We start from the raw sequence: 27,997 nt of genomic DNA, 5'->3' as shown, positions 1-27,997 counted from the left end.
CTCTCAGGGCCGCCGAGCACCGCGAACTGGAGAGGATAACGCAGCGAGCAGCCCATTCAATTGCACTTCGCTCTGCCTGGCAGCCACCGCCGTGCCCTCAGCGCTATTCCCCTCTCGCTCACAAGCCCAGGCGGGTACGAGCGCCGTTCCCGCGGCCCGCCCCCTGCCCGAGGCCCGCCCCGCCCCGCCCGCTGTCGGCGCGCCGCAGCGCTGCCTGTGGCTCCCGCGGCCGGCGCTCGGCGGGCGCTGCCTGGCGCCGCCGCTGGGGCTGCTGGGTCGGGGCGCTGCGCCGCGGCCCGCCTCCGTCCCGGCCTTGCCGCCGTCCCGCCCTCCCGCCCGGCTCCGCCGTCGCGTCCGAGTGCTGGGGGTGCCGCCGCCACGCCGGCCCCGGCAGCCATGACGACGGAGGACGAGATCATCCGCATCGCCAAGAAGATGGACAAGATGGTGCAGAAGAAGAACGCGGTGAGCCGGGGCGGGGCGAGGCGCGGCCGCCACCCGGCTCCACGCTGCCTTCTCTTAGCGGGCCCCGCTCGGCCCACGGGGGCTGCCGCCGTCCGGGAAGCTCCGCGCGGCCACGGGGCGCTCGGGGGCGGCCCGGGGAGCCCTCAGCCTGACGGCGGGGTCGGGGTCGCTTCTCCCGGCCCGACTCCTCGAGTCCCGCCGCCGGGCGAGGCGCGCTCGGTGTGCCGGCCCGCAGAGGTGTCCGCGCTGAGCCCGGCGGCGGGCGGCTCGGGTACGCGGCCGGCTGCTGGGTGGGAAACGCGCGGGCGGGTCTCTCCTTCGGATACATTGTTTTCGTGTTCGAGTGCTGACGGTGAGGCTTCAAAGCCGTGAAGGTAGCTGAGGAGCCCCGGTCCTGCTGGCCAGGTTTGTGTGGGCAGGGTTCTGAGGCACACGTGAGCTGAACACCAAACCTCCCTCCTCCCTTTATCAGGCCAAGTGCCTGATACGGTGATACACAAAGTAGCATACAAGCCACAGTGAAAAACTGTGTGATGCTTCAGTTTACAGAACTCTACAGTAGGCACAGCAGTATTTATTCTTCCTGCAAAAGAGGAAAAAAAAAATCAACAGTGCTTAATAAGGCTTGCATATTTGTAGCGATACCAGTTGCAGTAAAGAAATGAAATTGATTTGGTTCCTACTGACTGGACCAGATACTTTAAGTAAGGTTGGTGCAGAAGGGACGGCAGCTTGCAGCACCTGTGCCCAGGTGCTGAAGTTCTGGCTGCAGTCTACATCTCAAGGGGGGACTCACATCCCTCTTGCTCTTCGAAAACTCATTTGCAAGCTTTTTGTGATACAGTAATACTCAGTTCTTCCTTTTCCCTTCCCCCTTTCAACTCCTCTGCACAAAAGGATTCATTGTTTCGCTTTCCTAGCTCTGATGTTGGAGTAGTGATTCTTAGGATGTATCAGAAGACATCCAGTACATACAGGAAAGCTGGGACCGGACTGTGTCTGTGTTGAGAAGGGACAAGGGTTAACAACTTTACATTAAAGGAGTGTAGATTTAGATTAGATGTTAGGGGCAAACTCTTTACTCGGAGGTAGTGAGGCACTGGTACAGGCTGCCCAGAGAAGCTGTGGTGCCCCATCCCTGGTGGCCAGGTTGGATGGGGCCCTGGGCAGCCTGAGCTGGTAGTGGCAACCCTGTCCACGGCAGGCAAATGGAACTGGATGGGCTTTAAGGTCTGTTTGAACTCAAACCATTCTGTGATTCTGAGAAAAACATGTTGACTGCAGAATGTTTGAATATCATGATAGTGAGAATAGTGAGATACAGTCAATTCTGTGTTATCTGGGAGCCTTCTGACAACAGAAGGCAAGTTACAGCTCTGAGACAACGTGGGAATGGCCACCAGTGCACTGATCCCGTGGATGCTCCTGGTGACTGACCATCATCTATTTCTTGGGGATTTGGGAGGCCTAGAGCTGTAACTCCTAACAGCAGCCAGGGACACGTTCATGCTCTGGTGTGTGTAAGCAAATTATCTCACAGCTGCAGAGAGTGGCACCATGTCCATGGGGCAGGCCTTAATGGGATGCTGCAGGGTAGGTTCAGATTGGATATTAAGAAAAATTTCCTAAAAGAGTGGTGAGGGATTGGATCAGGCTGCCCAGGGGAGTGGTGGAGTCATCATTCCTGCAGGTGTTTAGGGAATGTGGAGATGTGGTGCTGAGGGATATGGTTAGTGGGCATGGTGGGGATAGGCTGATGGTTGATCTAGATGATCTTAGAGGTCTTTTCCAACCTTAATGATCCTATGGTTCTAAAATGAACAGGAAACCTTAAACCATTTCTTTATGTTGCCAACATTCATTTTAGTCTGAAACACTGAATAACTTTTTTTTGTGTGTTTCAGTACACATTTAGTGTGTGTCTTTGAGAATGATTTGATGAAGCCCGTCAATAAAAAAGGCTTTGATGCCGTTTCTCTCTGAAGTTGTCAAGAGCCCGATGGCAGGAAACAATCTCCTACACAGGGAGGCTCTGTGCTTGTGACTGAGAGCTGTGCGGCATTTCTTTTGATGGGATGAAAAGGCAGTCAGAGCAGACACCCATCCTGAGTCAGGCTCTTGGTGACTTGCTTTGATGAAGGGTTTAATTGTGTCTGGGCACATTTCATAACTATTTTACTGAAGCGGTGCACACAGTTCTTTTATTTTGAAGGACAAAATAGCAAAGCAATTTTGTCCTTAATACACAGTGAGATACATATTCTGCTGTTACTTCGGGTGTTTACATTTTTGAGATAGATGTCACTACTTCTTCAGAATTATTGGGATTTGGTTAAAATGCATATTGTACCCTCCTGTAGCTCTCATTTGTGTGTAGGTACGCTCTTCTTCCACTAAGTTACTTTGATGAATAAGTATAAAAAACGAAGTGCACCTATGGATGATAAAACTATTGAGTAAGATCAGAAAAGAAAACGTAAAGTTGTCTGTGTCAGTAAATGTTTGTTTCCTGAAGTAGATCAGATGTATAACCATATAGGTCTGCCATATTCATAAACACATTACATTTTCTGTAGCCTGAAGCCTAACTTTAAACTATACATGTAGAGCACGTTTCTGTTGTTATGATCTGATCATCTAAGGGAGTCTGAGAAGGATAATTTGCTAAATGCATAGATGAAAGGTAAGGTAAGCTGGAAGCCACCTGCAGTGGAATCCTATCTTTCAATTCTTATAAAATTACAGAAATGCTTTACAAAAAAAGATTTATAATAATCTTTGCAATGTGTTTTTGTATGGGAACTGTTGACCACAGCCTGCACCTCTTATTGACCACCTGAAGTGAGCAATGAATCAGCCATGGGAGCACAGGTGAAGGCAATTCACCTGCCCTACCGGAAGAGGTGGAGCCTGGCTCCACCTCTCCTAGACCCCATTTAAGGGCTGACTGCGAGCGAGGAAGGATTTCTTCCTGGAGATTGTTCCTTGTGGAGTTTACTGTGAGCCTATGATGCTGATGAGCGTTTCCATTTATTTGGGTTAACTTTTCACTGTTATAATTTTACTAAGCCTAACATCTACATACCTATTGGTTGTACACCTATTGATGGTACAGTTTTTAATTCAGATTTAATTGTAAAGCATCTATTATTTAGGACACTTAATGTAATTGACTAGAGGAAGTTAAGGACTAGAAAGCATCAATGCATTGTAAGTTTTGAGAATCTGAGGGCGTGACATGTAGATAACTACTGTATAACGAGTGCTTCGTTTCCTTTTCATTTTTATTAGTTGTATGGCTTGTTCACCTGCTGTATGTCAAGCTGTTTTGGAAGGTGTTTAGACTGGAAATAATAAAATTGTTATGCAGTTAGAAAAAGAAACAAAAACAAAAAACTAGAGGGAGGGAGATTTTGAATGAATGTATTACTAAGATGAGATGAGAAGTATGCTGTAATTCCTACTTTGCATTACAGTATTATTGCTGTGCTGTACCAGAATGCAATATCTGAATTTATTTTGAGATATGTACCATGCACAGTTTGCTAATAAGTTAATTACTTACGAGGTAAGTGTTACTGGATTGTCTTTTGGAGAAGGACATCTTATTATTTCTTTTTTTTTATTTTTTTTGTAATACAGTGCTTATTTTTGGCTAAGAAAATTTTCTTAAATTTGATTTTATTTTGTATTCTTAAAGCTAATGAACTTATTTGGTTTTAATCATTGCTTCTATAGGAAAAAAAAAGCATGCATATGAGTGGTAAGAGAAGGATATGGATTAGCATGGTAGTTCAGTTTGGAGAAGCCTTGTATTTCATGGATAGAAGTTAGGATTTTTTTCTTTAACAGTGAAATAGAAGAGCCTTGGTTTCATGAGTGAATTGGGTTTGTGTAAGATAGGAATTAATTACATTTTTGGTTTTATCTGCTTGTCACTTGTAAGAGGTTGTAGCAGAACTTGAAAGCATCCCAATCTGTGTCTGTTTGGATGTGATGCTGAAAAAAAAAAACAACCTGAAACTTTTGTTTTTCTCAGCCTCTTAGTGGTTGTTTTGTGTGTTATCTTTAGTGGTTAAATTGTAAGACGGTGCAGGTGCAGCAGCAGATTACTTGAGTTTCCTTGCAACAAGTGTGAGAAGTTGATTGGGGACAACTTAAAAACAAGGACAAATGCAAATAAAGATATGCAAAATGTATATTTTAAGTATGGAAAAGCAAATAGGGTAAGTGAAATAGGATACGTTGAGTGAGAGGTAAAGAAAGAGAAGGGAATTGAATTTTAACTGAACTGAAAGAAGGGGATTTGGGGGTTTGTTTCCAAACAAATTTAAATTAAAGACAAAAAAAAAAAAAAAAGAAAAAGGCAGGGATGTGATGAAGTTAGCTCAGGTACAGTGGCCTCTTATGAGAGAAGTCCTTTACCTTGCTCTCCTGAAGTCACAGGTTGAGAACCAGATGCATTTGAATAATAGAAGGCTTGTCTTAGCTTTTGTGAGCCTGCTGTCCTCTGCTGGGCAGCCCTATGTGTGGTGAGAAGTGGGTGCTGCAGAGCTTTGCTGAAGTGAATGAGTAAAGTCTGAAGCATATTGCTCACATATTTGAAAACTTTTAAGTAAGGCCAGCATGGGAAGCGAATGACTTGTTAAAGTAGCTGTGTGTGTAGATAGTAATTAATTAGTAGCAGATTAGCTATTAAGTGCAGTCTCTGAAATGGACCCATCTGTCTTGAAAATTGGCTGCTCATACGGTATTTGTTTGTATCTTTCATAGAATCACCAAGGTTGGAAAAGACCTAAAAGATCGTCCAGTCCAACTGTTCACCTATTACCAATAGCTCCCACTAAACCATGTCCCTCAACACCACATCCAGTCTTTCCTTGAGCACCCCCAGGGTCGGTGACTCCGCCACCTCCCTGGGCAGTCCATTCCAGTGCCTGACCACCCTTTCTGAAAAGTAATACTTCCTAATGTCCAGCTTGAATGTCCCCTGCCGTAGCTTGAAACCGTTCCCTCTGGTCCTATCACTAATGACACGAGAGAAGAGGCCGACCTCCAGCTCACTACAGCCTCCCTTCAGGAAGTTATAGAGAGCAATGAGGTCTCCCCTGAGAGGCTCCAGGCTGAACATTCCCAGCTCCTTCAGTCTCTCCTCATATGGCCTGTGTTCCAGACCCCTCACCAGCTTTGTTGCCCTCCTCTGAACACCTTCCAGGGCCTCAATGTCTTTCTTGCAGTGAAGAAGACTTTCTTCCTTATCATAGCAATGCAAAAGGAATAAAGAGAGCCACGTGGCAGCCATATAATAAACAAATGTGTTGGTTCAGATGTTGTAGTGCATTGGGATGGTCTCTGGCTTCCATTTTGGAAGAAGTTGATGCTTGGCCAGTGTGATGTAGAATGAATACTGTTATCTGTATGCGCTAATCTACATGATCTAATATACGTATAGTTCACTGAATTAATATTTCTATAGTTGAAAATATAGACTTCTAAGCAAGTCTTGTTCAGCTTTGTTACTGGGGCATTTGTTAGTAAACATGCTTACACAGATGTCTCTTTCTGTGGTGTACGCTAAACCTGCATCTAGTAAAACAGTGTATAAACCAGTATAACTTTATGGCCTAAATTAACCACTCGAAATACAGATAGGAAAATTGGTCATAACAAGCTGTGTTAGTGATGGACTCTGCAGAGTTTCTCAATTCCAAGTTCTTGTTCTCAAGCATGTGAGGTTCTTCACTGTAGTTTGCTGTTTAGTTTATGATAAGTGATATACGCCTGAGGACATTTTCTAGAGGATGTCTGGTGGTTAAGGAGCAACTTACAGAATACAATGACTGGTATTTGAATTATACAGGTTTAAACTTCTCTAGTCTCAGTGAATTCTGAGTTCAGGCTTGTTAACTTTTAGAGTTAATGAATCAGAATGTTACTTTTCCTGTTTTTTTTCTGTGGGTAAATTGAAAGCTGATGGTTTGGATCTAATCTGGGACCTTTAAGACTAAAAATATGCTGCTGGTACTATATTTGAAGTTCTTGATTCCTACTAACTTGACTTTTTTTTTTTGATTTGCAGGCTGGAGCTCTTGATTTATTAAAGGAGCTTAAGAATATTCCCATGACCCTTGAGTTATTACAGGTACAACTTCTTTTATTCTTATGTTGCAAAAGTTAACTCCATAATAATGAAAGTGAAGCCAGCAAATTTGGAAGGTTGCATTATTTAAATAGATTCCTGTGGAGAAAGCTCTTGAAGAATCATTGCTATTTTGGCTAAATAGTATTATTTCACTATGATTTAGGGCTCTGAAGTGCTTTCTTCCAGTAGCAAGTTCTTCAGGTTGAACTTGGATTTGAAAATATTGAATGTTGTCACGGGAGAGCGGAGGGAGAGCACTGTTTATAGAGTTCCCTTACATGCACTCTTTATTTCTTATTAATACAAGTGTGGTATGTTTCCCTCTTTGATGAAGGATTATGCACCGTAGGTCCTCCTTTTGTGTAGTTATGTTTCTGGACTGTAACTGAGGAGAACTGTAGTTCCTACTTCTGGTAGGTTGTGTTTCATCATTGCCTGTTTAAACGTATACCTTTCAGTAGTGTAATTCTACAGTTGATTACAATACCAATTTTGCATAGGATGTGATGGTGTGGGACTCTCTCTTACACGCATTACATTCTCATTTTGCTTATCTCTTACATCTCTAACATTACTTTTATAAATACTTTCAAAAGTGTGTATCAGTGAACTTTATTTACATGTAAAGTTTTAGAGTTGGTTATGTAGTTCTGCAGTGATCAACTTTTGTCCCAAATTAACTGGAGATTACCCATTTCTGAAAACTTGCAAATAGCAGAGGCTAGCAGAAGTTCAGTTGTTTTTTTTTGCTGTGGTAGACACTTAAATTGGAAAAGACTGAAAAGTAACTTTTTTTTTTAAGTGACATTTAATTTGCAGATGCAGAATTATCTGGAAAGATTTAAGTAGTGTCAGTCTTGCTTATGTTTTTGTAGAATGTGTTTCAGTACATTATTAGTACTAGTGATTGCCATTTAATATTGGAATTTTAAGCTTTCACCTTTTTACATGAATTAGTGTATCTCATACGACACTGCACTCTTTTTCCCTTCCAGACCTTAAGGGTATGAATAAAGTAGGTAATTGATTCTTATTCAGTTGCTGAGTAAACTTCTCTTAGTAATGTTATAAACAGAGATGACTCTTAATCTTGATAAACTTTAACTCAGGTGTCTGTGTTTTAGGGTACTTGTGTCAGTTTATATGGAGTTGCATATTAATTCCATCCTGTTTTCTGTTCTATTTGAAATAAGCTTATTGATTCCCATCTACATCACATGGATCTATTTTAAAAGAAAAATAATGTTTCTAATAAAGGATTGGTTTTAATCTGTATTGGCAGATGCTATGAGTTTTTAAAGAAAATTTCTCTGTTATAGTAGGTCCAAAGGGGTCAACTATTTTTGTCTACTCTTACTTAGTCGACTAACTAGCTTAGTCAAGTTTTTTTTTTTAATGCAGCATCCATTCCTATATTCAAAACGCTTCTTTGGCTGTGTAAGTTTTCATTTAGAATGAAATGTGTTATTTTTGCTGAGTTCTATAAATATATAAAGTCTGCTGTATGTTTTCTAGTAGTCTCCCAAAATTGCTTAAGCAATGGAGGACTTGGAACAATGATTCAAATGTGGAGTAATCACACTCTTGGCTCTACTAGTTGGTGGCTCTTGGTGTGCTAATGTCAAGGGGGATGACAGTGAGAGAATGGGAGCACTAACTTCCTCTGTGTAGACTGAGATATTGACTGATATATTCAAACCGACACGGCACATGAGGGAAAACCATTTCAAAATTGCCTACGCAGAGAAGAGCACTTCTGACTGATAGTTTCATTATTCCTTTGCAGTAAGAGAAGTGACAATTCAGACTGAAGTGACAGTCATGGGTGCATCCTCTGACAATTTACATGGGATGAGAAAGTACACTTCAGCAGTTCAGGACAGTGCTTGTGGCATGAGTCTGTCTTATTGCACTTCTGTCACAAAGATGAAGCAGTTGCATACAATAATGTTTCACATCCCACAAGTTAAGCGTAAACTTGCTCACCTGTGTGAACAGCCAGTAGTTCATGTCACATGAAATTTACTAGCAGCTGTATAATAATAAATACATTGGTTTTCAGATCCTCATTGTAGGTGGTGTGCGGCTAGACAGTGAGTGAGGTAGATGTCTTCATTTGAACCAGCAGGCTTTACTGGAAATTACACACATGCATGTGCATACCCCTACACAAAACTGAGCTGTGAAATGCAGTCCTTGTTAATTACTTGCCTGTTCACTGGCAAGCCGTGGAGACCTGGGAACCTTGATGTGGTTGTTCTCAAGAGCTTTATTTGTCAGTCCTTTGGGCCAAGTTCTCCAAATTCTGCCTCTTTACTTCATTGCAATTTGAAGTTGGTAACATCTCTGCTTGCTTTAGTGATTGCTGTTCTTCCTCAACTGCTTGGCCTAGCTGTTAAGCCTACAGCCTGAATGCTTTGGTGGAGAAAAGATGTTTATGCAAGTCTGAGTTTCTTTACTCTTCAAAAATAGTTTACAATAAATGCAAACAAGTGCTCAGAAATATGAAGTAGGGAAGAGTGATTCACTTGAACAGAGGAGAGTTTTTGGATACCTGCGTATTATAAACTGATATAGAGTTTCAGGGGCTAAATTGGACTAGACAGAAATACCAGAGTCTTTGACTTGAAATGATTCTCATAGTAACAGTTCCTTAGGCTGGAAGACTGAGGAAATTTCAAATGCTGATAGCTGATGTGTAGTTAAAGCAGTCATTTGGTAAATATAATAATGACCTTTTGTGATTGCTTGCATTAGTTTTCAGGTAAATAAATTGGAGGATCATTCCCTTGTATCTTTTAGGTGATGCTAAATCAATTGCTCTGTATAAAAACAAGGGAAGTGTTTTTACATATAACCTTAAGAAATCTGAGAGTTTAGGCAGTTATCATCATCAGTTCCACTTATATGATCAGAGGAAAAATGATGAATCTAATTAATTCTGAGTTTTACTTGAGTTTTTGAGTTTTATTTCTTTGGCTATGCCTGTAGGTTTGGTGTCTCTTCCCTTCTTTAATAAGACTATTCCATGGTTGTGCCCAGTTATCAGTGGAGGGTAGTTGTTTTTGTTAGGTACGTTTTTCTCATTCAGACATGATAAGAATTTTATGGAGTTCAAAACATATTATCTTTATAGTCTAAACATAATCAAAGAATGGTTTGGACTGGAAGAGGGACCTCAAGGATCATGAAGTTCCAACCCCCCTGCCACAGGCAGGGCCGCCAACCTCCACACTTAATACTAGTCCAGGCTGCTGAGGGTCCCATCCAATCTGGCCTTGAACATCTCCAGGGACAGGGCATCCACAGCCTCTCTGGGCAGCCTGTTCCAGTACCTCACCACTCTCATAGTAAAGAAACTTCTCCTGATATCCAACCTAAGTCTTCCCTCTTTCAGCTTAAAACCATTTTCCCTTGTCCTGCTGTTATCTGTCTTTAAAAGAGTTGACTCCCCTCCTGTTTATAAGCTCCCTTTAGATGCAGGATGGCTGCAATGAGGTCACCCCACAGCCTTCTCTTCCCCAGGTTGAACAAGCCTGGCTCCGTCAGCCTGTCTTCATATGGCAAGTGCTCCAGCCCTCTAATTATTTTTGTGGATAATATCCAGCAATTGATCAGTTCTGCCCTGTTTAGGCCTTTATGTGATACTTAGCTAGTTGCTAAAGCGTATCATGGAAAGAGCGTGTAGGGAACAGTAAAGAAATGGCAAATAGCTGCCTATGAGTGCATTCCTTGGCCTGTCCTCAGTGTTCAGCCATGAGGGGAAAGGTGAAACGGGGAAGAACTTCTGCACCTATTTGATGCTTTCTGTTAGTGTGTATGTGCACAAAGACCATCCTGAGAAACCTTAGTTACAAGTGAGTAGCCATCTGTTTTTTTTCAGTCTAAAATATGTTCAGAACTATGTTCAGACCTGGAATTTTGATGTACCTCCTTTGCTGAAATATCTACTGAAGATTTCAGTATGTTTCCAGTCATTTAGCACATCCAGAGTGCCTAGAGAAGTGTTCTGTGTGGGCTGTAAGGGGTAATTTTCAGGAACAAATTATTTCCTTTTTTAGTGTAACGCTGAGATTTAACTTCTCCTTTAAAGGAAAAGGAGAAGATATTTCTGACAAGCCACTGCAAAAATAAATAGAATAAATTGTACTTAGTGAGTCTGGCAATTAATAAATGCAGCAAAGCTGGGCATCTTAAGAACAATGTAAAAATATAGTCATCAATCAAAATATGATATTGTAGTACAGTACTTGTACAAAATGCTTCTTTTCCACACTTCTAGTTTTGGAAGTGTTCTATTTTTTTATATTAAGATGTTAGTTGAAAATACTGTAAAATGAAACTTTTACTGCTGTTTATCTAAATTTATGTCCATGAGGACATAAGTTATAAATCTTAAAAGGAAAAAAAAAAATCTTGAGTAGCTCATAAATATCATCTTCACTCTATAGGTGGCAGTAGAGCCAAAGCTTTAAAGACCATTGCCAGCTTGGCCTTTTCAGAAGGATAAACTTTTCTTATTGTTTCTATCTAAATGCAGAAACCTCTGTGCTTAAAATTTCAGTAAGTCTCAATGTTGCCAAAATGACTCGAGACCTAAAACATGATCACTCCCAACATGACAGGTACAGCTTCTTCCATAGTCGGTAAATGGGAATTTGAAAAATACAAAGTTACTGAAACATTTAGCAAGTTTCTGCTCATACCAAGTATAAATGCAGTCATTGTGTCACAGGAAAATAAGATTTTGTGGTTAGAACCTTTTCTAAAGTATTTCTTTTTGTAACATTAAAATGTGTGGAAGATTTTCAAGTTCTTAGATAATAGAGTTTCTTTGAAGTAGTTTAAGGACAGAAATACTTGGACCAATTTCCCTTAACTCCAAACTTCTGTGATGGAGACAAATGGTAGTGTTGTATTTCTTAGTAAAATGTACTGTATGTTTTTAAAGTAAGTTCTGTAAAGGCTTGCAGCATTTCATACTGATACTCGTAAAGATAAATAAAAATACATTCCCTTAAAATTGTCTAAAAAGCAATGTTAATGCTTTTAGAAATGTTAATTTAATCAATTATCTTTGTGCCACTTTTCATATTGTGTATTTTCATTTCTGTTGCAGACTACCAGAATTGGAATGTCAGTGAATGCAATACGCAAGCAAAGCACAGATGAAGAAGTTACTTCTTTAGCAAAATCTTTGATCAAATCTTGGAAGAAACTGTTAGGTATGACAACAACTTTTTTTAACTAATTTTCTATATTACAACTACATGTAGATAAAGATCCTTACACTTCCATTCTTCAGAAACAGTTGCGTTCTTGCTTAAGTATTGAAACTATCTGTGCTGAGGTAGGTTTCTGTTTTTTTTTAACCTCTGACTATCACAGATGATTACTGTGAAAATGTAGTCAGAAGCAAAGTTAATATGCGTTGACTAGTGCTGACAAACAGTAGGAAACCAGCTTCTGCAACATGACTCATTTCTCAAGCCTCACTGCGTGCTGTTGAACGAGCAGTACTGTACTGCAGTACTAAAAGCTAAAAAGCTTTTTCTTGACTATTTCCTCTGTCAAATGTAAAAAGTACTCTGAGGAATTCATGCAGAACTTCATATGAAAGTGTGTATAGCCTTTGAAGCTTGGTTATAAATATAAACAAAAGTTTCTTCTCTTTACAAGAAAGAATAAAAAAAATAATTTAAATTCTGTTAGAGATAGTGAACGTTTCTCTAATTAAACCTGTTCTTTCTAAAACCTTAATAGTTTTAGAAAATTTACTAATTAGTGAACCAGTAGTTTTTCTTTCATTTCCATTGAATGCAGTTACTGAAAGCTTTCTGTTAACAGGGTTTTGTGCAAGGGTATCTTGTAGCACTTATTGTGTTTAAAATGATTTAAATCTCAAGCTGTCTTTTAGATAGTTGTATCTAATACAACATAGTATTGTACTCAATTGTGTTTCTTTGTATCCTGATTTCGGTAAATTAAGCTTCAGGAGGCTTAAGATTTTGAAATAGGAAACAGTTTGTATAATTTTCTACTGATTTAAATATTTGATATTCTGTCTAGGTAAATGTGCTAAATACATGTCTGCCATTTCATTGCCAGCCTCAGTCAACCTCAGTTTATCCATTTTGTTAGCCTCATTTTATCCCAGTTAGCTGTGTTATCAGTCATGAAGTATTAGCAAATACTTATTATTCCTTTTGTAAATGGCATAGAAATGTCTTTGTTTCAATTAGGCAGTGCCTTGATATGTAAAAAAGGAGAAATCGTGACAGTTTTTATAATCTGCTTTTCAATAATTTGTACATCCTTGTAAGCAACAGCTTCTGTACCAGAGATATTTTTAACGCTTTTAAACATTAGATAATTCTAATTAGGCGAGTAATAGTAACTTTTTGGTGTCACTACCCATTGAACAAAGGGATTGCTATTTGTTTAAGATAGAAATAGTCTTCTGCTTGATTTTTCTTTAATGTCTGAAGTCAGGCAAATTCGTGTTAATATATCGTTACCTGTGGCCAACTGATATTTAACTGTTCAAACATTGTGAAACACTTCCTCAACTCTGAGTATGTTCTTGCTGTGGAAGTCTGGAATAAGTCTGTGGTGTCTGATGGTAATGGTAGGTTCATCCAAGTGTAGGTTGCAGCTGAAAGAGGTTTTCCTTCCTGTCTGCAGAGGAGCCTTCTTGCTCATTCCTGTACTGAAGAGGTCAAAAAAGGGAACTCAGAAGTTGTAAACTAATCATTTTGTTTATTTCTTCTGAATTCTTTTCAACTGTTGGTTTCTTGATCCAGCTCTTTTGCAGTTCTTGCAAAGGGATTGTAGCAGTAGCACACAGCTGGAGAAAGGTGGAACTTTAAGAGGTGCCCCTTTAAATGGCTTGCTACGTTCAGATTATTTTAAGACAATTGTGAGAATCTACCTTCAGGCTGCTTATATCAGGTGATCTCAAATGTGTGACGAACTGGAAAGTAAATAGCAAATATTTGACTACAGTCAGAACTGTATATTTTCTTCCTGGGACAGAAAGTATGTTACCTTTATTTTACTCTAATTGTTGTTACGGGTCAGATACTGCTGCATGTACATGATTGTGCAAAGTCTGTTACACTTCTGGTTATGCAAGTGCAGAATAAAATCAAATTATTTTTGAAAGTACAGCACTTCTTGTATTAAAATCTGACATAATTAGATTCTTGTTGATGGCAATGTAGCGCATATAATAAAGCACAGTAGGTCAAATGTTTCACCTCTTGTTTCATTGCTTGGTAATTAGAACTTCCAGAATTACAAGACTTATCTGGGCTGCGTGACTTATTGGGTGGGAATCTTATGAAGTACTCTTATTCTGTTTTATCATTAGTTTTGACTTTCTCAGAAGAATACGAAATACCCTATGTTGAGCTGCTTGGGAAATCAGTTTCGATTATGCTGTTTATAGTGCATATAAAATGGTATGGATCAAAGATGGCAACAGAAGCGGACAGCTGTTAATCATACCAAGCATTGTACTCAGATCTGAAATCTTTGTGAGTTATTTTTATAAATGATATTTTGAATTTAGGAAAGAATCTTTGTTCAGGCTGCATGTACTAAGTTGAATGCTTTTGGAATTATGTTTTAAGGATGCATGGGAAACTAGAAATCAAAATAAGGTTGTGAATCACCAGAGTTTTAACAGATTTTTGTGGCTTGCTTAAAATTATGCTGGGTTACAAATGGATTCTCAAGTGAGGTCAGAGCTGCCCAGCAGAGGGCTCTTAGGCAATATCTGTGTGAGTCACTGCGTGAGCTATAGTGAAAGATTGCTTTCAGATGTTGCTATGAAAACGTTAAACCACACATCCTAGTTGGTCACAATTTAGGTGAAGAAGCAAATTCTGTTCTCAGAATAAAATAACATTGTGTCATAACATGGAATTTGCAAGGAGTTATTATTTTGCCAAATACTTGAGTATGTAGATTATGTTATACAGATGAATCAATGGATATCAATTTTGGTTATAAGGAGTTCTTCAAATATATCATTATATCATTAATAATTTCTTACTAAAATCTAAGAGTATACAGTGAAAAAGAACATCTAGACCCTTAAGTAGGTTTAACCTCAGTCAACTTATGTTCTGGGCTGGAAATGCGGAATTATTGGACAATAATCTTATCATTAAGTGTAAGTCTGATCCTGTTTTTTTTTTCCTGGCAATACAAAGCAAACAAAACCTACCACAATAAAAACGTCCAAGCGCGTTTTGAGATGTCAATTAAAAAAAAAATCTGTCTTGAAACAAAATTGCTTGGGCTTGCCTAATGTTACCAAGTTAATGCTAGCCAGACTATGCAGAAGTGTGTTATTCAGTTGAATTTGTATATATGATCCTGTGTTATTTCAAACTTAGTTTTGATTCTGCTGGAGCAAGTCTGGTACAGTTTAAGACTATCTTACAGTCTGTGTTCAGGAATAGTGTTTACTGTTAAGTATAACATGTCTATTTATAAGATAGCGAGTGCAAAAGTAGTTTTAGAGTATCTCTTCTTTTACATATCACGTGTGAGCTGTAGAATCATCTGGTTTGGAAAAGATGATCAAGATCATCAAGTCCAGACATCAGCTTGACTTGCTGAGTCTCATTGCTAAATCACGTCCCTTGGTGCCCTGCCCACATGTCTCTTAAATACCTCCAGGGTTTGGGGACTCTGCCTCTGCCTTGGTCAGCCTGTTTCAACAGTTGGCTCCTCTCTGTTTGAAGAAATTCTTCCTGATATACAATCTAAACCTCCCATAGCAGAACTTGAGACTGTTTTCTCAAGTCCAATTACTAGCATGTGAGAGGAGGATGTTGCTCTCTTTCTCTGTAACTCCCTTTCAAGGATTTTTAGAGAGCAGAGAGGTATCCTCTCAGCCATCTCATCTTTAAACTAAGGAAACTCAGTTCCCTCAGTCACTCCTCATTAAACTTTGTTTTCTAGTCCTTCACTAGCATTGCTCCTCTTTGCCCCTGCTTGAGCAGCACAGCCTCCTTCATGTAGTGAGGAGCTCTCAACTGACTGCAGTACTCAAGGTTCAGTCTAAACAGTGTGGTGTGCAAGGAGACAATCGCTATCCTGGTTTAGGTCACACTTTATCTCATGCAAGCAAGGAGCTATTGGCCTTCTAGGCTACCTCAGCACGTGACTGGTTCACATTCAGCCAGCTGTTGATCAGCAACCTCAGATCTTTTCCGAATGGGCAACTTTCCAGCCCCTCTTCCCCTGGCCTCTACTGCTGTGTGAAGTTGCTGTGACCCAGGTACAGGACTCAGCATTGGGTCTTGTTGAATGTTAGATAATTGGATGCAACTAGTCCTTCTGCACAGCCTTCCTACCCTCAAGTAAATTGACAGTCTTGCCTAACTTTTCGTCTGTCACCTTTCTGAGTGTGCACTCCATCCCCTCATCCAGGTTGGTAATAAAAATGTTAAACAAAACTGACCCAATGCTCGCTTGTGAGGAGCACCACTGATGACCAGTCACCAACTGGACTGAGCTCCATTCACTGTGACTCTTTGAACCTGGCCATCTAGCCAATTCTTCACCCAATGTATTGTACAACTGTCCAAGCCATGAGCAGCCATTTTCTCCAGTAGATATGGGAAACTGTCAAATACTTCACTAAAGTCAAAGTAAACCATATTGACACACATTCTCTCATCTTTTATGCATGTCATCTTGTCATGGGAGATCAGGTTTGTCAGGCAGAACTTGTTTTTCATACATCTGTGCTGACTGCGCCTGATCACTTGGTTGTCCTGTATGTGCTGTATGATGGCATTCAAGATGGTCTGCTCCATGGCATTCCCTGGTACTGAGGTCAGACATACAAGCCTGTAATTCTCTGGATCCTCCTTCCTGCCCTTCTGGTAGACTGGAGTTGTGTTTGCAAACCTTCCGTTAGCTGGTTATTATTTTAAATTAACTTCTGTTATTTAAAAGGAAGAAAAAGCCTCAAGTGTGTGTGTTAGTTTGTTGTTAATGGGCTTCTGAAGCAGTAGTGGCTAAAACTGAAATTACATTTTTCATTTCTAAAATTGATGATAATTTCAGTTTGTTCCTGAAAAGAAAGGGCTTTGTAAGTTATAATAGCTGTACAATTAAAAAAAAATTAAATAAAATTAAATAAATCATGCCTCTTCAGAGGAATTTAGATAATTAAAATTTTAATTCGAAATATTTATCTATTTCTATGTGTCTCCTGATGTGAATCACTTGCTCATTTGAATTTTTAAGTATCTGTCACAAGCTGCTTTTCCATTTTCTTTGTTAGATTTCTATGGTGGTTTGTAGTTTCCTTTAGCTGTCATTCTTCCTTTACTCCAGAGTCTGGCCGCTGGATGTAAAAAGCTAATTGGAAGAGACTTTCATTTCTCAAGGATAAATACTTTTTTCCCCTGTTAAATGTTGTGTTGACAGAAGAATTGTATGTAATTAATAAAATAAGTAATCCTTGTTCATGTGTGAGTTTAAGAGTAATTACTGCTTGGCACTGAATTTGCTGAATACTTTCAATGTGTGATGCATAAAAGTGAGTGACTTAGTAAGAATATTTCTACTAAGCAGAGAATGTTTTTATTTTCAGATTTGTGAAGCTGGATTTAAGAGAAATATATATAAACTCTTCTCTGAGAGATTAAAGATAGCGTAGTTTTGAACGCATATTTGCTGAAGATGGTTCAGTTGTTTCAGCTGCTGAAGTTAACCTTTTGTTTGAGACATGCTTGCATAGACTGCTCTGCAGGTTAGAAAGAGCCATGATTTTACCTCCTACTTTACACTCGTGTATACTCTGCCCTACATAAGTGAAAGACGCAATCAGGGTATCAGTAAGTGTTCACAAGTGCTTACCCTAAGATACATACTGATATATCTGTCTAAAAACCTCTGGCAAAAACTGTCATGTGCTTAAGATGTGAGTAGATGAGATAACATGCATAAATAGTATATTTTTAAAAGTGTTTATCGTGTGTTTGTAGCCATAGAGACTGGTTGTGAATGTGCGTGTTAAAAATGGATTATGGTTTTGTTTCCTTTCTCTGAGTACAGTGTCTTTGGGTGTCATAGCAAAAATCTTCTGCAGTCCATTCTGCTTATACTTTGTTTGCTTTTTTAGTTATTTTTTTTTTTAAATAAATTCTTTGACCCAGTATTTTTATTAGGATTTTTTTAATAACACTTCTAGTTTATTAAAGGCAATCACTAAAAATACATAATCATATATATAATAGTAATATATAGGGGGAGTACAGATATGCACTATCCTGTAGAGAACGTTCTGGAGAATTCTGTGAACTTGCCTGGATCTCAGACTGTTTTTTAGGCATCGATGTTTGGTTACGTCTGGAGATGGAATTCTTGATGTGTGCTTTAAGTGCTTGAGTAAGAAGAGACCTGAATCTGTGTGTTTCATACTGCAAGTTCCCATGAGAAACATGGGGATAGGATCCTTCAGGAAATGACATTCCTTTTTGATGCTTAAGCAAAGGTTTAGATACCTTTGTGACTGAGCCTTTTCTCTATTTTTCTTTGAATTTGGTTCTCTTTTAAAATTTGTAGTAAGTTCATCCAAGTAATAACAGTGTACAGAGTTAGATGTGTAATGGCAGATCTATGAGGGCTTCGAAGGAGAAATTCATAAAAATTAGGTGAGTGATGGCAGTGTCACTGGGTGCTCTCTATTGGTAGTGTAGAAAGCAAACCAAAGCAGGCAGCTGATTTAATTTCAAGCTCTTTCAGAATCCTTTTTTGTTTTTCACTGCCAGTTAAAGCAGATGCTGGTCTTGATCTGAAGGATTTGAAGTGTTGACATAGATTTCGTTTGCTGGGTTGGCAAGGGTGTGAGAGGTGGAAAGCTGTACTGCAAGAGAGAGACAGATCAGAGTAGGAGCTGATAGCACGTCTAACTGGCTCAGAAGAAATTATCAGAGATATTGTACCACTGCTTTAAATCGATTACTGAATAAAAGTTTCTCATGTTTTGTATTCCCAGATGGGCCTTCAACTGATAAAGATTCTGAAGAAAAGAGAAAGGAGCCTGCATCTTCCTCACAAAACAGCCCTGAAGCAAGAGAAGAAAGGTACTTAATGATTGAGGACAAATATCCTTGTTCAGTATAAATTAGGACTAACCTGAAAAATCAACCAATTTATTCATACACTTGGGCCAAAATTTTAAATATTAGAGACATCTTCCATGTTATTTTGTGAAGTATGTACAGTTGTACAAAAAATGGTATGTTGCTAAGGAAGAAGATCCGACTGCTGCTCACACACTAAGAAGAGATGAAAGCCACAGGACAAGATATGGACAGTCTAGTTATTGTTCATTCTGTCTTATCTGTCAGAGACTCCTTCCTCTCTCAATACTAGTACTGAGCTTTGAGAAGTGTAGCTTTCAGTTACAACTTTGTGGTAATTACATACGTTAGAGGTTTAGAATACTTCTTTTGTCTGTTAGCTTTTATGTTTGATAAACAGTCTCGTTCTGCACCTTTTTTGGTAAAGACAAAATATGTGTTGTCAGAAAGATGAGCCCATGTAAATGACACTTGAGGTGCTGAAGAATATTTGCATAGTATCAACAAGTCTGGTTTCTCTATGGATTTCTGCTTGTAGCAAATTTGTTTTCAAATTAGAATATAACCTCTAATTATTTGTCCCAATGTGAGAAGAACACTTTCAGACTTTGCGAAAGCTTTCTTAAACCATAGTACCTCTTCAGTACAGTAAGCAGACTGAATGGTAGCATGATATTTCTTTACTATTTTTTAAAGTAAAGTTCCTTGAAGGAAAAAATGGTTTCATGTTAATGTAGAGAACTAAGTTAAAACTTACTTAATGGGATTAAATACTTGCTGTCATCTCTGTTGTGTGGAATACCCTGGTAGATATTCTGAAGACGCTCTTAAAATTATTTTGACTCTAGAGTGGTGTTTTGTATTGACTTTGGATGGTGTCTTGTGTTCTTCTTTTCTATTAATATAATTAAATGGTTGTAGCAAAAGATCTGTGGCTTCCCCTCAAACAAAGTGATTTGAAGAAAGCAAAAAACATTAATTATTAGCTTGTTTTTTTTTTGTTTTTACTTATTTTTTTAGCAGTTCAAGTAGCAATTCCAGCAGCAGGAAGGAGGAGGGTAGCGCTCCCTCAAATTCTTTCATCCCTTCTTTTCCTCGGGCTCCAAGCACTTCGGATTCTGTACGAGTGAAATGTAGAGAAATGCTCTCTGCAGCTCTCAGAACAGGAGGTGAGCTCCGTAGACAATATTTTAAAGTTTAACTGTTTCTTCCTTCTGTTCTTTTCCTGTCCCTGTTTACTGTACCCTTTCTTATGTGCAATTGTGTGTGCATACCCATAGGCCAGTTCACTCAAGATGCAATAAACTGAGTAATCTTGGCAAGATGGGAGTGTACTGAACTACTTTTTTGTTGCTGGTGATATGGGACATTTTGTGGCTTCTGTTCATCTGATATCTTGCCTACAGAGAACCTTCATTACAGGAAGTTATTACCTCTGTAATTCCTCATTTGACTCTATTAATGGAAACTGCTATTTTTCATCTTATCTCTGAGTGAGAATGTCACCATAAGCATGACTGCCTTTCTTACTCTAGAGGTCCTGTGAGCCTTCAGATTCTAGATTTTGAAGAATGCCTTTCTGTTTTGATTTAACCTTGAAGTTTCACGGATATAGTCACAGTTAGTCTTACATTGTTTCATCTTCCTGCCTTTGAGACATCTTTGAATTACTTGACTTTTTTTTGTTGTTGTTTTGCTTTTCCCCATCCTGTACATTTTGTGTCTTTAAACTGATGAATGATATGCTAGATAGTGAGCAAATCAACTGTTGTACTCAGTGACCTGAATTCTTTCTTATGCATTGTTCTCATCTGCAAGAACTCTTCTCTGTTCTTAGCTTAGTGTAACCTGACTCATTGTAAGCAGACTTCCAAAATTCTGTTTTTACTCTATTGCACTCTCTTTTGTACTTCACTTTTAATTCACATGAATTCTAACACAGGCAGAAATCAGAGCTGACTAAAGGCTGTAGACTTTCGATCCTCCAGATATGTAGTTCAGAGGACAAACAGGTTTTTAGAAAGATGCATATGGCTTCTTAGTTTCTGTAATTACGTGTAGTTGAAACTTTCACTAGGTTTCCAAGAAATCTTTTTGTAATGTTACCTCCTATTGTAATGTTATTTCCTGTTTGATGTGTAAGCTGATCATCCATAGGTCTAATGCCAGTCTCAAAATATGTGGTTGTTTTCTGGTTCTGTGGCCTTCTGCATGAGGTGAAGAAGAAACTGCATTTTTATTACTCAAAGTGCACCCATGTTAGAATGAGGAGGAGGAAAACACATATTGTGTCTAATTTGTCCCAGCCTGTGTTGAAAAGGCAGCTGTCTTTATGAAGAAGGGTTTGGGTTAGAAACACTAAACAATTATCTGGAGATGTTTTAGGTCGTGTTGTGTTCAATATTGCTGTGGTTCATTTCTTCTCATTTGCACATTTTATGACCATTCCCTACTTGGCATGTTTTTAACAATAGTATTTAATTACTGTATTTCTAGAGAAATCTTTCTCTTGCGTGCATACAAAACATAGCTGGTGTTGTGTGGGCTGAAAGAATTGATAAAGCTTGATAAAGAATGTTTTCTCATTGTAATAGCCTATTCTAAACACAGATGCACTGTGTTTAGAGATGGGTAATTGCCAAGCATAATAGAAGACAATGTTTTTTATTACTATCCGTGTTTCAGCTGGAGATAATTTTGTCTGAAAGATTTAAGGTGATTCTACTTTTTTCTTTTTACAACTCCTGTTGCTCTTCATTTCACTGATTTTTCTTCATAGTACTGTTAACAAATCTTTGTAAGTCAACCAATCCTTAACAAATGAAATTCATTTTGGTTGTTTGTGATTTGTTTTTTTTTTTTTTTTTCATGTTTCAGCTTGGATCTCAGTGATATAAAACACTTCTGAGATCATAACAGTGCTAATATTTTAATTTTTGTTTTCCTCAGATGATTACATTGCTATTGGTGCTGATGAGGAAGAGTTGGGTTCTCAGATCGAAGAAGATATCCTTTGCTGGGCACCTCTGTGCTCTTGGATGAGAGTATTTAAGAACACTGATGCTGTTTAAAAAAATAGTTCACTTAATCTGTACATTGAGTATTTTATTTCATTTAAAACAAAAAACAAGCAAACTGTGTTCAAGACAGCAGTACTGAAATTCAGTATTTAGAAAAGTACCACAAACTAAACAGAGGGATATGTGTGATTTCTATTTTTACTTCTAATACAGAAATTATATTAGAAATTAAATGAGAACAAGGAACTGGGCTTATGTCCTTGGGTGATTTTTGTGAATTTTTGTTAAGATCCTATTATCCCCAAATTCATGTTTTGCCAGCTATGTGCTAAACAGTGATTAGGCTTTGGCAAGATGTGAAAGTACTGTCTGCTGTGTTGAGCAGAGAGTAACTGCTGTTTGGAGATGGGAGTGTGGGGAAGGACTTTTCTTTAAAACAGTTGCTCCCGTCCAGAAAAACAATTCAGAGTGCTCTGTTTTACTTGTTTTGTTCCTTAAATCCAAAGCACCTATTTTTCAAGAATTAAAAAACACTGATATGAAATACAAAAATAGGGTACGAAGTAGGATAGCAAATCTCAAGGATGCAAAGAATCCGAACCTAAGAAAAAACGTGTTATGTGGGAACATACCTCCTGACAAATTTGCCAAAATGACTGCAGAGGTAAGTAAAGCATAGCTCTTGAATTATTTCCCTACTGGACTTATGTCCTGGCTGCTAACTAACTAATAAAAAATGCCTGTACTTTTGAAGGACTAAGACTTGTTCATGGCTTGCACAGTCTGAATGATAAGGGGCAGAGGAAATGAAAGTAGTGTATCCTAGTGGCTCTTGAAAATGTAATTTTTCTGTGAGTCAGTTAAGCTCTCTGCCAGATTCTCTGAAATACTGAACAATGGGCCTCAAGCTCAAAGAGGGTACATTTAGGTTAGATATAAGGAAAAAAGTTCTTACACTGAGGATGGCAAGGCACTGGAACAGGTTGCCCGGTGATGTGATTGTTGACCTGTCCCTGGAGACTTTCAAGGGTGAGACTGGATAAGGCTCTTTGCAACCTACTCTAAATGTAGTGTCCCTGTTCGTTGCAGGGGAGTTGGACTAGTTGGCATTTAGAGGTCCCTTCCAACCCTAAGGATTCTGTGATTCTATGGTCTGTTAGTGATGGTTTATGCTCAGGGTAGTGACTGACTTCAAGCTGCTAAGCCATTCACCCTTCTGGATATGTAAGACTACCACCCACATTAGCCTGTCTTGCTATTTGCTTTTCAAATACTAGCCTCTGCTGTTATTCTCCTATGAAAGGTGTAGCACTGTGCTTTTGAAGTGCCTGTCCTGTTGGCATTTTTAGTGTTGATTTAAAGCTTATCTGAAATTTGACAGATTATGTCAAATGATTTTGAAGGAAATGCTTTACAGTAAATAGAAGACATAAATGATATGGGAAGGAAGCTAGGAGAATTGGCCTTTGAATCAAATTCAATTTGTTATTGAAAGAACATTTTGAGCACTTTAACAGAAGCTCCCATTCAAATAGATGCTCACTGTCTAGATTTGTTTTGATTTATAAAGAAAGTCAGAAGTGAAAAATAAAATGTTATAGGAAAGAAAAATAAAAGCATGGAAAGCATTTGATTTCGATTTTGTAGTTCTGCTTATGTGTGTTAGGTTCTGCTACTTCTCACCCTCCCCTATATCCGGCCCTAGATAGGTATAAAGTTGTATCTAGGAGTAACAAAAATCATGACTAGCTTTGGTATCAACAAATGGCTTTTTTTGCAGTTTATATAGAGGCCAGGAAAAAATTGAGACTGGCAAAGGAATGGGGAAAGAAAAGTAGGTATCTGAAGTGTATTTTTAAAGTGTTTTTATCCTATGTGTTTTTAAGTACAAATGCAGAAACATGTTTCATGTTGTCCAGTGCTCCTTATTTTTTTTAATTAGTATATTGGACTAAGTTCTCTAATTTAATGGCTATAAAACCTTATTATATAATTATATCTTGAAGATGATATCTTGAGGGAAATGCATTAATAGAAAATTTTGCATTCCACGTCAAGGCAGAATGCAGAGTAAAATGCTATTGAAAAAAAAGGAACAACTTTTTTTTTTACTGTGCACATAATGCTTACTATGTATTTTTGAGATCCTGCACATTGAAGCTATGGTTCACGCTTCGTTTTCTTTATAACAAGAACTTCCTACTAAACTCTGCAGTTTTTTCTGTGACAGGAAATGGCAAGTGATGAGTTGAAAGAAATGCGCAAAAATCTGACCAAAGAGGCTATCAGAGAGCACCAGATGGCCAAAACAGGAGGTACCCAAACCGATCTGTTTACATGTGGCAAGTGCAAAAAGAAGAACTGTACATATACCCAGGTATGTGGTTATTTGGGACGTTCATTTTCCTTTCTCAAAGCTGAAGCCCTGTATAAACGTGGTCAGAGAAAAAAGGGTTTATTACAAAATGACATGTTACAAAATACTAACAAAACATGGAGACAGTTGGGTCTACGTAGGTGTGCTTATGTAAAGAATGCTTGTTGTATTAATTGTATTAATTTACCAAATATTTTATCTAAATTCAAGCATAGTATGTATGTAGCCTGAAATGCTAGTTTGTGATGCTGAGTTTTTGCTAATTCTTCTGGTTTAATTTTAATAATACAGTTTTATATGGAAGAGAACTAATTCACTGTTTGTGATGTGTAAACCTTTTTTTAATGGAGGTAGTGAATATGTATATATTATCATCTACCATTTGACTGATGCTAGACTCTGACTTAGAATTTTTTCTTATTATAATATACATGCAAGAACTGTAGTGGTGCTGCATGGCGTGTAGTATTGATCACAGGATCAGCTATGTTTATAGTTTAGTGTTGTGTGTTAGGTACTTCAAACAGAAAGCTGTGTTTCAGCCATGAGACTTTAAGTCTTTTGTCTGTATCCTATGCTGTAACTTTAAAGTGTAGCTTCACCGCAGATTTTTTTCCTAGAAATATATGAACAGTTCCTATACTGAAATTGGTATTTTACTGCTTCTAAAATTGTCAAAACATAAGCTTATGATCACTATATAGTCCAAACAAAATAAAGTGGTTTCAACTGGAATGCAAAGTTAACTTATATTCTTATCCAAATGTAGTTACTTAACATTAAACTTTGATTTTAAACCTTCACATTGAACACATGCTAACAAAAGTTGAAATACTAATTTTCCTTTTCTGCTCTGGCTCTTACCTTTGTCAAAGGTTCAAACCCGCAGTGCTGATGAACCTATGACAACGTTTGTTGTTTGTAATGAATGTGGAAACAGATGGAAGGTAAGGCTAATAGACCATTCTGTATACCTGACAGCAGACAATCAGGCTCTGTGCTTAATTTCATGTTTTACCATAAATGACAGTTCAGTTTCTGTTGACTTGTGGTTATTTCTTAACCCAGAAATGATACTGTATGTTGATGTTCTGAAATAGTTTTCTAATATGAAGCTATCTGTGGCCAAAGGTGTTGAGAATGCACAAGTTCTGGCTGAGGGTAAAAGTCAGGATGTTGATTTAGGCCTTGTGACATCTAGGTACAATACTATGCTTTGCCATAAAAAGCGGTGGCAAGGTAGCCACTGGATTTTCCCAGTCTTCTCCCAAAGATTTTCTAACCATTTTTAATTTCTGATTTGATGGGTAGAATAGGTTCCTTTAGGCATTTTGTTGGGCTTCTTTTCCCTTTTATTTTCTACTCTAAAAAAAAGCGGAATATAAAAAAGAGGTGACTGCTGCCATATTCCTGTGTTGGGTTAAGTGTAATACAGTGATAATTTGCTTTCATTTCTTAAAAAAAAAAAACAAAAAAACAACAAACTTCAAGAAATGGGAGTTATAAAATGTTAAAACAACAACAGAAGTTGTCTCAGGAATGATGGTAATGAAGTAGAGAAACACTCAAATAAAGGCCTGCATAATCTACAATTTAAGATATAATATTAAGTTTAATATTGCATGCTATCTTCATTTTGTTAGGTTTTTTTCTATGAATAATGCTGCAAAGCATATATTAGGATTACTGCATTAGGAGTTCTTTCATGTGTCTTGCTTTGTTTCCTGTTACTGAATACAGATCTGTGCTCCAAGATATCTAAATAATTTATAAAGCTTAGAAGTTGTTTGATACAGCATAAAGAAAAAGTTCATTTGTCCTTAAATCCCCTAGTGAGGTAGTAGTTATAAAAGTCTCTGTATAAAAATGCTTGAGTGACAGCATACTTGTATGATACAAGCAAATGTTTTGAATACTAATTTCCATATCCAAAGTATGGTGTCATATTGCTGTTTCTTTTGGCAAAGATTTGGAATTAAGTTTTATGGAGACCTCATAAAATTTCTTTTCTTTTCACAGTTCTGTTAGAGGAAGAAATTGTCAAGACATCTGGACCAGTATGAAAGAGGATTTTGTAATTAGCTTTAAAAACTAGGCTAAGCAGCTAGCTTCCTGCAAACAAGAGGTTATTTGGTTTTCTTTTTTCCTTTTTCTTTTTTTTATGCAGCATACATACCTGAAGTTAGCCTTCATTTTGACACAGCCATCATTTCCTTAACCTTAAATGCCTTCCTATAGCTGATAGTCAGTAGGGCCAGGTTGCTCGATTGTATGGTGAATGTTAAAATATTTTTTCATTTTTGTAAGTAAGTTGAAATTAAACTTTTACCAATGAAGTATTTTGATAATTTGTTTGTTTTTTTCCTTAACTATGTGAATCGTCTGCTGTATTTTTAAGTCTGAAATAAGCATCCTATTTCCATAATGTGTTTTATCATTATTTTATTATTATACGTAGAAAAAAAAGTGGCTTTTGTGGTGGAAGGAAAAATGCTTAAATCAAAGAAGCTGAGTTACGTATCTAAACACTTCTTAGGCACAAAATAGCTCAGCATTTCAAGGTTTCTTACATAACTTTGCATAAAAACATGTTAAATTCAACTTACTTGATAGTATGGCTGTAATTCAGAAAGCATTCCTTTTTCTATTAGAAGAATAGATATATTTGATATATTTTTTACCTGTGTGAGTGCTTTGGCAGAATTGCTTCTTAGAAATTATTTACAGGTTCATAATAGATTTTTCATTTAATTTGCTTTAGGCAGCAACAAACTAATTATAGATGTTTGCTTTCGAGGAGGGTGCTGTGTTTTAGTGCATTTCCCGAGGAATGAGACAAAAAAAAAATTATGTTAAAAATGATTGCAAGTTGAATGGCGAGTAGACCTAAATTTCCATTGCTGTTCAAAAAACATACAGGACAGGCAGTGTTGGTTTCTGCAACCTTCCTAATGCTATTTGTTCTTTAATCTTTCTGCCTGACTGTCACGTATAAGAAGATCATTAAAAGAGCTAGATCTGTGGTAGTGCTTTCTGTTGTAGAATTGCTCAGGTTGGAAAAGACCTTAAAGATCATTGAGTCCAACCATGACCTGATCATACTACCCTAACAGCCCTCCTCTAAATCATGTCCCTGAGCACCACATCCAAATGGTTTTTAAACACATCCAGGGATGGTGACTCAACCACCTCCCTGGGGAGCCTATTCCAATGCTTAACCACCCTTTTTGTGGTGTTTTTTTCCTGATATCCAACCTAAACTTACCCTGGTGCAACTTGAGGCTATTTCCTCTCATCCTGTCACCAGTGAGAAGAGACCAACCCGCTCTCACTGCAATCACCTTTCAGGTATTGGAAGAGAGCAATAAGGTCTCCCCTCGCCTCCTTTTTCCCAGACTGAACAGCCCCAGTTCCTTCAGCCTCTCCTCATAGGGCATATTCTCCAAGCCCTTCACAAGCCCTGTTGCCCTTCTTTGGTCCTGCTCCAGATTTGTGGCTGTGGTAGCAGCCTCAGCTTTTCACTCCTCTGACTTCAGAATAAAGAGCTGTCACAGCGGAAGAGTGAAGTCCAAGAAATGTACTTAAAAAAAGCCATAGGTGCTTCAATTCTAGTTATGCTTCATTTTGGTTATCCAAATCCAAAAATAGAAGTGCTCAGCAGTGAGCTTTTCACGCACATTTTTTTAACAAAGAGGAGTCTGGAACATAGTAGTCCTATAGCATAAGCTGAAGTTTTTACATTAGTCCATTAGCAAAGAAGAAGAGGCCATATTCCTCATAGAGATGGAGTGGGATTAAATGTCATGTTTCTTGAGTGACAGTGCTGCTCAGAAGATACTGAAGGCTTCTGGATCTTTAGCTCAAAGCCATTTCCTCA

General features: G+C 38.3%; 1 protein-coding gene across 4 annotated transcripts; it reads left to right on the top strand.

The window, feature by feature from the left end:
- The first annotated feature begins 280 nt into the window (after window positions 1-280).
- TCEA1 (transcription elongation factor A1) lies at window positions 281-26,456 on the top strand. Of its 4 annotated transcripts, none has more exons than XM_031612816.2 (10): window positions 281-465; window positions 6,545-6,607; window positions 11,727-11,832; window positions 18,636-18,723; window positions 19,747-19,892; window positions 21,673-21,729; window positions 22,253-22,407; window positions 23,974-24,120; window positions 24,996-25,067; window positions 26,140-26,456. In XM_031612816.2, exons 1-10 carry the CDS (start codon window positions 397-399, stop codon window positions 26,146-26,148), a joined length of 912 nt encoding a protein of 303 aa, XP_031468676.1. In that variant the 5' UTR covers window positions 281-396; the 3' UTR covers window positions 26,149-26,456. The 4 variants fall into 4 exon arrangements, with proteins under 4 accessions (XP_031468676.1, XP_031468675.1, XP_031468678.1 ...); XM_031612815.2 differs by having other exon boundaries at window positions 19,744-19,892; XM_031612818.2 differs by lacking the exon at window positions 281-465 and adding an exon at window positions 3,431-3,675 and having other exon boundaries at window positions 19,744-19,892.
- The last annotated feature ends 1,541 nt before the right edge of the window (window positions 26,457-27,997 follow it).

The sequence above is a fragment of the Phasianus colchicus genome, chromosome 3 (assembly GCF_987193195.1).
Source record: "Phasianus colchicus chromosome 3, bPhaCol1.hap1.1, whole genome shotgun sequence".
In the NCBI taxonomy this organism is placed as follows: domain Eukaryota; kingdom Metazoa; phylum Chordata; class Aves; order Galliformes; family Phasianidae; genus Phasianus; species Phasianus colchicus.
Note: the sequence above shows the minus strand (reverse complement) of the source record. Positions and strands in the feature narration are given on the sequence as shown.

Excerpts from the sequence above, each read along its gene's own strand:
- TCEA1 (XM_031612815.2), top strand. The coding sequence starts at position 397 with ATGACGACGGAGGACGAGATCATCCGCATCGCCAAGAAGATGGACAAG. Across the intron at positions 11,833-18,635 it reads ATCTTGGAAGAAACTGTTAG|ATGGGCCTTCAACTGATAAA; the intron begins GTATGACAACAA and ends TTGTATTCCCAG. Across the intron at positions 19,893-21,672 it reads TGCAGCTCTCAGAACAGGAG|ATGATTACATTGCTATTGGT; the intron begins GTGAGCTCCGTA and ends TGTTTTCCTCAG.